General features: G+C 39.3%; 1 protein-coding gene across 1 annotated transcript in view; it reads left to right on the top strand.

Annotated features, from left to right (window-relative positions):
• The window catches only part of PTPRN2 (protein tyrosine phosphatase, receptor type N2), an 870,593-nt gene that overhangs the window by 805,446 nt on the left and 53,432 nt on the right, over positions 1-11,715 (top strand). The window contains exons 16-17 of the mRNA XM_019528486.1: positions 794-867; positions 8,781-8,858. Coding sequence (XP_019384031.1) covers positions 794-867; positions 8,781-8,858 — 152 coding nt within the window. The remainder of the gene's footprint in view (positions 1-793; positions 868-8,780; positions 8,859-11,715) is intronic.

The raw sequence follows: 11,715 nt of genomic DNA, 5'->3' as shown, positions 1-11,715 counted from the left end.
AAGCCCTGGGGGACCCCACTGCCCACATCCCTCCAGGTCGAAAATGGCCCATCCACCACCACTCTCTGGGTGCAGCCCTCCAGCCATCTAGTGACCCATTTGACTGTGTAGGTGTTGACACCACAGTCCCCTAAGTTTTTAATGAGAATGGGGTGAGAGACAGTGTCGAAGGCCTTCTGAAAGTGCAGAAAGACTACATCCACTGCTACACCTGCGTCTAAGGATTTTGTTACCTGGACTTCCATGCAGCCTTGCTCTGGCTTCTAGTCTTACCATCGGGGTGGTACAGAAAGTCTCCTCGGAGCTGCTGCTTTCTTACTTACTGTAGATGGGTGGCAAGTAGTGGGGAGCAGCCAGGGACATGGCTTTACTCAGGGCTGTGCAGCTTCTGCATATCTTTGAGAACATGTGTTCTGCACTGATGTACCAGACATGGCTTCTCTTATATCTGTGCTACTGTCAAAGAGAGGACTGCAGCATTCTTGGGCCTGCCCACGCTTTCCATAATTTTGCTGGTAAAAATAGGAGTGAAGTCATAGCAGCACAGACTTCAGCATGAGATAGCAGCCCAAGTACATACACAGAGTCCTGTGGTACCACATCTTCACCGCTGTTGCACTATAGCTCGCAAGCTTACAATGAGCATGCTTGTGCCTCTGTTTGTTTGCTCTCCCCAATATTTTATATTTTATGTGTACTTTTGCCGTAAATGTTAATTTGTTTTTTGTTTAACTTGAAGCAGGTGGGAAACAATATTATTCTCTTTTTTTTTTTTTTAATTTTGCCTTTGCAGATGATCATTCCAGGATATTCTTGAAAACTGAAAATAGTCACGACAACTCAGACTACATCAATGCCAGTCCAATTGTAAGTACAATAGCTAATGTGAAATAATCCAAATAATCAAGCCTTTTTCCTTGCCTTGTCATTGTAATATGTTAACTTGAGGCAAGTCACTGTTGTGATGACCAGAACTGTCTATATCTAGCTCCACTTCCCAACCACTGTCTTCAGCTGTCATTTTGAGTGAGAAAATAGAGAATTTTCCATTCACTTTCACACAATGTCTTTGAAGATTATATACCAAGAAAAATAATGTCAATAGATAACCATTCTTCAGCTTGAGTAATAAAGTCATTTTTTGTACCTGGAAGTACTAGCTTGTCAGCTGTAGTACTGGACATTGTACTTTTAATTCAGCAGATTTTTTTCATTGTGTGAGAAAGATAGCCTGTCTTTTTTTTCCAGTCTCTGACTTTCTCTCTGACTTTTTGTAGCATAAAAGCTACTATATTATTGGAATGATTGCTGTAGCCAAAGAGAACTGGGCTTTGCTTTATGTAAAGCCAGTCAATGCCACTCCACAAACTGCTGTGTTACTATAGTGAGAAGTGTTATTTCCTTTCCCATCTTCATCTGTTACTTTCTTGGTGCCTAGAGATTTACTTCTGCATCTCTACCGGTCTCTCTCTCATGATCCTGAAATCAGAGAATGGAATCTCTGTCACCCCTCCAAGTGTCAGCATAGGTCAATGCAAATCTTGAACCGATTCCCTAATGTACCCCATCTGCCCCTCTGCATCCTCTCACAAACTGAATACTGATTTTTCTTTTTCTTTTTTTCTATCTGTAAAAAGCATAAGAGCAATAATTTTAGAGATCAGATGTTTCCCTTTTATAGCCACAGAACAACATAACATGACCCACAGCACTGCCCTGTCCCTGTGTCTTCCATACCTGGAGGGACTGTCTTTAGGGGAAATAAGGCAACATGTCCTTGACCTTTCTGAGGCTTCCAACAAAGGGGCCATTACGGTTGGTAGTTTGTATTCATGCTACTTAAGCCACTGAACAATTACCAAGAGGAAAGCTTTGATTAAGGATTTAGGCTGGAGAATTAGGTGACACTAGCAGTCTGTGTATCCCATTACCGGTTCCTGGATCATCTTCCAGTGTCACTCTCCCAATTAAATCATTTTGTGTGGGCAATGCAACTAACAAATTGCAACAGATAGATCTGCAGTTACAAGCTATTTCCTTCCAATTCTATTGACAATGCTTCCCTTTTAAAAAGAATAGTGTAGGGCTTATACTCTGAGCTTTGTATTTGGTGCATTGGGCAGTGTCTTTAAAGGTTTAATTTTCACAAGTTTAATGAACTTGCTCTCTAGATAATCACTTCATGATACAAACTCTTCCAGTAAAGGTCTTCAGGGTGTTATCATGTAAGCTTTATAAGGGTTTTATGCCTCATATATACTCTGAGGACCAGATTCATCCCATTCTGGCTACTTTGTGGTGCTCAGTGATGAAAGAAGTTATCATGCTAATGGATTTGGCCACTAAGGAAATTCCATATGTAGGGTAATCTGCTGATGATGTAGTAGTTATCCATAGTCCAGAGTCTGGGGAAAAGGAGCATGACCAGAGCACCTTTACACTTCAGTGATGCCCAGCAGCCAAGCTAGCCCTTTGGGGTTGATGGCAGTTAATATAAGTTAGAATACGCCTTAGGCTACTGGAAATATTGTATGAGAGGGAACCAGCATCTTCCAGGATAGAGCCCATTGTCCGGCTTAGTGCAAACTGCATAGAGAAGTTCAGAGTTCCCCTCCCCTGGGGCAGGGATCCTATGTGGGAAGGAGGGAAGGACATGACTTCTGTTTGGGAGGTTATTTGTTTTTTAGAAAAAAACTAAACTTGTCTTATTCCAAGGAAAGAAACTCTCAAGATGAGAATTATTGTCCATTGGTTTATTTTCTTGCATTTAAGTCAACTGGAAAACAACAGACTACATAGTACGTGCAGTGACAGATTGCTCGACAGCACTGACTACTTTGCAAGGGCACACTGGAAAGCTTGGTACCACAAGCTTTGTAAAGTTAAGCTGAATAACACATTCTCATCACTGTGCCTCATTATAGTTGTGAGTTTGGCATCAGCTCTGGACTGTATGAACCATTCTGTTTTTTGGCAAATCCTAGGACTCCAGTTCTCTTCCCACTTTCTCCTAAACCAGATCAGGACCCACTTGGAACTAGCCCCATATATAAAGGCTGATTCTCTAGTCCTTACTTATAAGAACCAAAGAACTGCCATTCACTGGATCAGATCATAGGTCCAGCTTGCCCAGTGTCCTGAGTCCTGCAGTAGCAGAGGGTGGATACTGAAAGGGAGAGTGAATGGGGTGACCAGCATTTTTTCTGCTGTTCCTCTCTCACTTGCAACCCCCAGCATTCGAGGTCTAGGAAGTTCTGATTCAGAGAATGTCCTCCTAACTTTCCTACTCGGGCAATATATCCACTGAAACTCCACAGAGACTTCCCTGTCTATTGCTACTGCTTTTAGTTGAGGATTTCCTTTTTGCTTTTAACAGCTATGCACTTGGCCCCTCTTCCTGAAAATGCACAGTAGATTTGAAATACCAGTGAAACATCCTTTGTTCCGTCTTGCAAAACCAGACCTTTTTTTTTTTTTTTTTTTTAAAGAATGCTGCTTTTCAACTTACACAAACTCAATAATTATCATGCCAACACAATGACTTTTTGGTGCATTTGTGCCTTGCAGTGGTTGAATTAGAACTGACCATTGTAGTATACTGCTAGGTGGGCATTAATAACACAAGATCAGTACAATCTGAAAAGAACTAGAGGAGGATTTTTCCCTCTGCACATGAGCCGTCTGATGGGGGTGGAGTGTAAAGTAAAGTAATTATATTCAAGCTTCAGAAAAGGAGGCCTCCAATGGTGTACTTGCCCTTAAGTATGTCCAGCTTCTGGGTCAGTGGTCCAGTCTCCTGCTGGGGCTCACTCAACCCTGATTTAAGTCTAAATGAGTGCAGCAATACATGCTGAAAAAAATTCTTTGCACTAGACAATGAGCTGGCCACCTGCCCATATGCTTCTTTCTTTTTAAAACTGCTACCCCCCTCAAGATCCTCCATCCCTCCTAATACATTATGAAAACTGAGGTTAGACTTGTGGCCTCAACATGGTTGAAAGCGTGTGAGGAAAGTCAGCAGAGAGATCTAATCAAAGCTTATTCCTTATCCCTTCAATTTTATTCTTATGTAAAACCAGGTAGACAGTATTTTTATGGAATTCCATGGAGTAAAAAGTAAGGCAGAAGCCTGTTTCCTCTGTTCTGAAATAACATAAAGTACTATGATAATAACTGCTACCGGCAGTTGAATGAAAAGCTTGCAATTACAGCACAAGGAGACCCTGACTGTGCAGAATAAAACTGTGATAATTACATCTGTCATATTTGTACTTAGTCCTCATTAAATTTCAGGGAAATCATCCAGTAGTAAATAATGTGCAATCTTTGCTTTTAAATCAGAGGTCATGAAAGTAAATGGAATTCTGGTTTTCCTCATAGGGTGTCTGAAAGAAAAAAAACCCATCAATTACATTTAAAAACTCAGCTTGCTTATTATTGAAGACACCAGACTGAGGAATGTCATTAACGTGACAGTTTGCTCAAACACAGCATACAAATGTTATCACTAAGAATAGACTGAAATTCATAATGGCATTCACAACTAGATTTACTTCTTTCACTCCATTATGGGCTTTAAAAGAAGCATTTTAAATTGTTTTAAATTTTAATTCAAGAATATATGGGAACTAATCTACCTTTTTATAATTTTAATACAGAAATGAAAATGATGACTAAGTATAAGTGTATTTGGATATGCTTTCAGTAAAAGAAAACACATTTAACATATAAATTGAGGCTATTTACAGTCCCCATGTGTGTATATAAATATACAGAAGTAGACTCTATTGGTGTTGGATCAGATTACAGAACTGCATTCTAAATTGCCCCATTATAGACTTATTCTTAAGGCACTGGTCAGTCCCTGGCCACCTTCCTGTAGCATGGTAACGATCAAAACTGTAGCATTGATTTACAAATCTTGCATACAATGTTCATGGTCCTAATCACACAATGGTGCAAATTAGTAGCAACTCATTTGGAATCAAAGGATTTAAATCGATATAAATACGGTGCAAGTTCATTACCTCCCTCCCTGTCTCTTTGTATAGTAATGATCTTGGGTAGGAGCCAGATACGCCAGTGTCCCATTTACATAAGGATTTCAAAATGGTCAATGACAAAATATGACGTTTTTGCCTTTTAGTTTGAATTTTATGGGTAATCGTTAACAGGAATCTGTAAGTGACCCTCTTAAATCCAAATACAATATAGTTGGCTGTTTACAACTCAAATGCATTGATTTTGCTCTATTTCATCAATGATAGCTTTGAAGTCATGCAGCAGCACAGTCTGTATCTACAGAAAACCCAACAAAAGAATGATTTCTTCAGTGAGACTCTAAGAAGGAAGGAGCTAGATGGTGCCACATTAAGAAAAATGTAAAGTACAATTAAAGCAGTAGTTTTAGTTCTTTAGGAGAGTAAAGATAAAAACACAATTATTTAGTGTTATAGACTGAAATTCGGATGAATTAGGTTTGAGCCCTATTAATCATAATTATATGTATTTTGTGCTGTTCTCCAATTTGGGACGTTGTAAATCTTCTTTCATTAAGGGCATGCCCTAGAAGAACACAACACACGGTACTAACTTGCATTTATGGCTTATTTGATTCAGTCCCCTGCAGGACTCCTTTCCTAAAAATAAGGTTGAATGGGGCAGATGTTTCCTGTGGCTTCTTTTTTGCTCCAACTTTTCCTTTTTTGCTTCTGGCAGTGATAGATACCTAGATTACTGCTATTAATTGCACCTTGGTTTGTGGTGGTCCTTGATCCTTTTTCTCCCATCGTGTTAAAACAGATTGCCATATTATCACACACCCTGGCCATAGCTGCAGTGCCGTGGAAAATGAGAATTCCATTATAGTGGAACACTTGGAATAATTGCACCACTTTTTCTTCTAAAAATGGTTGATCCATTTACTGCTGTAAAGAACATGAACTCTGACCTGTGGCAAGAGCAGAGAGAAATCTTATTCTTACTGAACGATAATATATATGTAGCATGATTTCTGAAGATTGTTCTTGTACAAGCTTTTAGCAAACCAGACCTTGTTGATTTTTGGTTTCATAAACTGATAGTTTGGGGTCTGAGGTTCTCAAAACTGTTCCACATCCCTTATTTCTTTGTCTCATTTTAGTGAGGTGAGGCGTTAATGAATCCTGGAGAGAAGAGGTCCATGAGAGGTTACAAAATGTTTTAATTTGCTCAGTGATCAGTCAGGTTTAAAATCCATTACTGATTTTATATATTTACTCAAATGTTTATTAACTACAATAAAATAGGCTCCATTCAGTGCTGTGGGTAACCTTCACGATCCTTTTACAAATACATTAATACATAAACAAACTGATCCATTACAATTACTGCAGATTACATCAAATCCAATTTGATCAAAGTCATAACTTTTCAAGATTGTTCCAAATTGTGTAGCTTTTGAAGCTGAGACTAAAAGCAGGCATCGTGTTCAGTAAGTTTAGTCTTTGCTCTTTTTTTGTGAAGTTAAAAATCATTTAATGGGGCTTTCTGCCATCTTCTATTTGCTCTGAGCAAATGCTGTTTCTGCTTATAATTGTTTTCTGTACAACAGAATGTGCTTGGAATCTAATAATTGTAATGTCTTTTGAGTTATTGTTAAGCTGATGACATATTTTACCACTCTGCTTATTATTAAGTTTTTCACGTTTCAAGCAGCACCAAGCATTTATCAGAAAGATGGAGTGCTTAGAAGTATTTCTTCTATGACAGTACCTTATTTATTCCATGTGTCTATGGTTTCTGGTGTGTACGCACAAGTGATTGGTTTAAAAAAAAAAAAATCCCAAACAACTTATCAAACAAATTATCTTTTTACCTTTTCTCTCTGGCTAAATTTTCAAATTCACAAATCCACAGCTACATATATAACTAAACAGTATGGCTTTCAAAAGTTTAAGTATACAACAGGTTCTTCTGAGGACAGACTCTCTAGTTTTGTATGGCTTTTGGAAACCAATAAAATGCCAATTCAGCAAGACACTTAACTTAAGCTTACAGTTGTCCCATTGACTTTAGCAGGATTTTTTTTTAAAACAGTCTTCTTAAATTTAGTAGAACAAGAGAAAAATTTGAACCCTAATTAAAAAATGTCTAGTTCTGATTGAACACATTCTTTGCCGAAGTGAGACCTTTTTCAGATACCTGACTAAATTCTTCTTTTTTGAAAATTTTGGCCCTTTTATATGGTCACTAAATTCTGTTCCTGTTTTTGAAAGCAGTTAATTTTTCTGGTTTAAAAACACCTGCAGAGCTAAATTTTTTACCTCCAAAGGTGCTTTTGGCAAAAGGCAGAAGATGTAAGGCTATAATTATATTTTGACCAGTTGCTTACCATGAACAGTTTGCTGAAAAGACCAACTTTTCAGCAAATCATTTGCTTACACAAGAATATATAAAGTGGAATTATAATGACTTTCATTTTGTCCAAGATGTCTCATAATAGTATATGATATTTAAAAAGGAGGCTTTTATGCAAAACAAATTCAATGACATAATTCTGCCTGCTTTGGGTTTTCATGGTGAATTTTAACAGTAGGTCCAGTTTTAATAATACATGAGAAATTAGAAGATAAAGTTTTTTTTCTACTTTTTTGCAACAACCATCATGTTGTTTTATTAGAATAACTTACATCTGTTCTTTTATGCTCCTTCCTTTTTTATAGTGTGCATAATTATGAGGTGCATTCTTTTATGCTGACATCAACCATCACTGAAAATTTTGATAGGCTATGAATAAATTCAGTAGATGCCTATTAACACAAATATGACTTACTTTCATTCCTATTCAGAATTTAACTTCACATACAGTACAGAAGCATATGCTAGGATGAAGCCAAGTCTTTGAGTTACACGTATACAAGTTTAACTCTTACCAACTACATTTCAAGTTTCTCTCTCTCTCTCTCTCTCTCTCTCTCACACACACACACACACACACACACACACACACACACACACACACACACACACCTTCTTTCCCTTCATGTTCAAAATTTTGTCTTGCCCTATTAAGGATTAGCTTTTTAAAAAATCACATCAGCAAATCTTCTATTTCAAAGGAGAATGAGTCCTAAGACGTAGGACCAAGAAAACCACCCATCAGTTTGAAAACATTCATTGTAACACACTAATCCTATTTACTCTTGATGGCTTTGTTTCTTAGACTCTTTTTTTTCTGCTCAGTCAGTCCTTGAATTAAATGTTATAATTAAGGTCTTTAAGCAGAACTTCCTCTATTGAGGCTAAACACATGCATTTAGACAAATCAACTAACCAGCAAAAGCCAGTAACTGAATTTGTTCTCCATTTTTGCTCGTCTTAGTTACATGTGCCCTTGACTAACATGGTGGAAATGGAGCAGATATTTAGATAAGCCCAGCATTCTTTTAATACAGTGTAGAAAAATGTTTTAAATGGCTTCTGGGTTGCTATGAGACCAAGAGCATGGATTCAAGTAAATGCTTTGTCAATCATCTCTCTTAAATGCTCTTTCACTACATGGTTAGGACATCGGACATTGATCATCATTCATGATTATATTGATCTGGTAACCTCACTCTGCTGTGGCAAGGAGCTTCTTTGACCCAGTGAATGGAAATAAAATGTTTTGCCCACCTCTGAGGATGTGAAGACATATCAATTCATGGCTGTTACCAAGAAACACATCATTTTCCTAACCTGTCTAGGGCTTTTGTTTTGCTTTTAATAAATCTGATCTGTGCTCTCCTTCCTCACTCCAGATGGACCATGACCCCAGGAACCCAGCATATATTGCTGCTCAGGGCCCTCTTCCTGCTACTGTTGCTGACTTCTGGCAGGTAAGTTAAACCTGTTTTGAAAGTTCTTGTATGAACCTGAACTAAGGTATGAGTTTGACACCTTTCTGACCTTTCAGTAGTATATAGAGTGTAAAATCCATTATGTTTTAGGCAGAGCTTGTAATGGATTGGCAGGATATCCTGAGTTTGCACATACCTTTCAAAACCATCATGTTGTTTTTGAAGTTGTGTGAATATAAGAATTATGCTAAAGATTTGTTCTTGTCTTGAAATTATATGGGGAATTGAAAGCTAAAAATATTCATACTGGAGCAATTTAGACTTTGTCTAATTTTAAGGTCTTGCAAGTAAGACTCTTCATTTTCAGAGGTCCTGACATCCCCCAAAAGCTAGTAATGCATAAGCCTACATTCTACAGAGACTTACATATCCTTAAGTTTGTGCTGTGGGGGGTGCCCAGGAAGTCTGCTCCTAAGACCCCAATTCAGGGAATTTTAAGTATTGTTTCTAAGTAAGGATTTTTTCTTGTACTAGGGCCACAGTGCATAAAACTTAAGTGTTTACATAAGTCCTGGCAGGATTGTCCTAGGCCTGCATTGTAGTTACCCTGACATAAACATAGACCTATTTTGCATGCGCCGCATCAGGTAGGTACATGCAAATTCCTGACTTGGGCGTACACTTAGCTGGGTACGTGCCCATCTAATGATGTGTGCATTTAAATCAGTTGTACTCCAGTACATAGCACCATAGTGCGTGTGTGTGTGTGTGTATAGTGGGGGGTGAATTTATCTACAAGCACAAACGTCTGCCTGAAACATACTGAAACTCAAGCTGCTAGTAATTAGACAGCATTATAAATCATCAGGGCTTATCATCAGAAGCAGACAATGTTTTTATTTGCTACACTGTTATTTTGCATTACAAACAGAGAATTTTTAGCAGAAGATAGAGGATCTATGAATACAAATTTCAAAAGTGTCCATGTAATTGAGGAGTCTAAATCTGAATGAAAATCATCTCAGCCCTGATCCCAATTGTCCTTGTAGGCACCTAACCAGGACCTTGGTTGATTGACCCCATTCCAGCAGCTGCAAAACCACCCAGGCATCTCCATTTTGGCCTTGAAATATTCCCTGAGCACCTCCTGCACATGCTCAGAAGCAATACAGATCAGCTACCTAAGTACCTAGCTCCTGCTAAACTCTGTTGCAATCCCAGTTAGTTTGGGAGGAAAGTACAAAGGAGTCCTCGATTCTTAAGGTTGAGATGGAGCCCCCCCTAAAAACTGCTGGGCACTGAGAACTTGCATGCATGTCGCTCATCACAGAAGGCATGGTGCGGGCCTGCTGCCCTCCGCTGGCCCAATAGCTTGTGGGTTAGAGCACCTGACCAGGGAGCAAGTGACCAGGTTCTAAGCTGTCCCCACTCGGGGGACTCAAACCTGTACTTCCCAGGAAAGTGCTAGGCTGGGAGGGATCACCACACACTCTTCCTGTTGAGTTCAGGCTACTGAGAGCCAAGAGTGCAAGATTCACGAAGACAGAGGAACAGGCAAGTGGATGTGCGAATCTGTAGCCTAGTGGGTAGAGTGGGGAACTCCCAGTCCCAGTTTGCAGGATTGCTTATGCCTTTTGCATTAGCTAGATATTGGATAAAACAGTGGTCTCCAAAGTGGGGTGCATGAGACGATCCATTGGGGTGCGGGAAGAAAATATTAGAATTTCTATTTATATAAATATACATATATTGGGGAGGGTGTGCTCAAAATTTTTTTACTTATAGGGGTGCGCAATCAAAAAAGTTTGGAGACCACTGGGATAAAACACAGAAATAACCTGGTAACAGAGCTGGGGAACCCAGGCATTTCCTGTAGATTAGTTATTGGCGTCTCCCTCCTAGCAAGTAGCTCAGTCCATTCCTTGCAGAGGCATCCTAGGAGCCCAGTCCTGTTGATCTGGATCACCCCCCTGGATCCGGGTGCCTCTATGGAGGCACACACAATGTCAGTTTGGACCTGGTTCTTAATCTCTCTCTTTCTTTCACCTTGTATCCCAGGAGTATTTTCTAGTCAGGTTTATCATCGCTGCAGAGATTTTATATTTTTTCCACATTTATATTTTCTGCTATGTTTTGTTGGCAAATAGAAACTAGATCAAAATTTTAGGACATTTTTTTTTTCTGATTCCTCATGCCTGGATTTTTAGATGCTTAGTTTGAAATGCACTTGGCTGGATTCTCAGAAATGTGTAGCAAATGCATCTGGTTGAGGCCATTGGAAACTGCTGGTTTGGGGCCTAAATTTTCAAGTGATGGACTATGGAGCAATGATTCTCAACCAGGGTGCTGTGGCACTCTGCAGTGCTGTGATAGCCTTTGAAGGGTGCTGCTGGGAAAGAGGAGATAAGTGAGAAAAATATAGGCTGCAGTGAGGAGATAAGATCAGGCTTTTCCCTTCCAGCCTCTCCTTCTCCACTTTACCTACTGTATTTCCTACTAACTGGGTGCGTCTATACATGCCCCTATGGTACCGTTGTTACTGCGTCATCACTAAATCACAGCGCGATAATAGTGCACTGTGCCAGCGGCACTTGGTTATTTTTAGCTGCTACTTCACCACAGCGACACACTATAGCAAGGGAGCGCATCACTATGGTGATGTAACTGCGGTATCACAGCTTGTGCCCACTGATGCTACACTGTCGTAGTGTCTGGTGTAGACGCCCTCTGTTCCTCCTCCTTCCTGGCTTCTCCACCTCAACCAAGTGAGCACTACAATAAATGCATTTTTTTTTCAGTGGGTGCTACTCAATTCACAAAAGTTTTGGAGGGGTCCCTCGAATCTAATAAGGTTGAGAACTGCTACTTTGGTGTGATCTTTTTTTTTTTTTTTTTG

The sequence above is a fragment of the Crocodylus porosus genome, unplaced genomic scaffold (genome assembly GCF_001723895.1).
Source record: "Crocodylus porosus isolate Cpor-Errol unplaced genomic scaffold, CroPor_comp1, whole genome shotgun sequence".
In the NCBI taxonomy this organism is placed as follows: domain Eukaryota; kingdom Metazoa; phylum Chordata; order Crocodylia; family Crocodylidae; genus Crocodylus; species Crocodylus porosus.
Note: the sequence above shows the minus strand (reverse complement) of the source record. Positions and strands in the feature narration are given on the sequence as shown.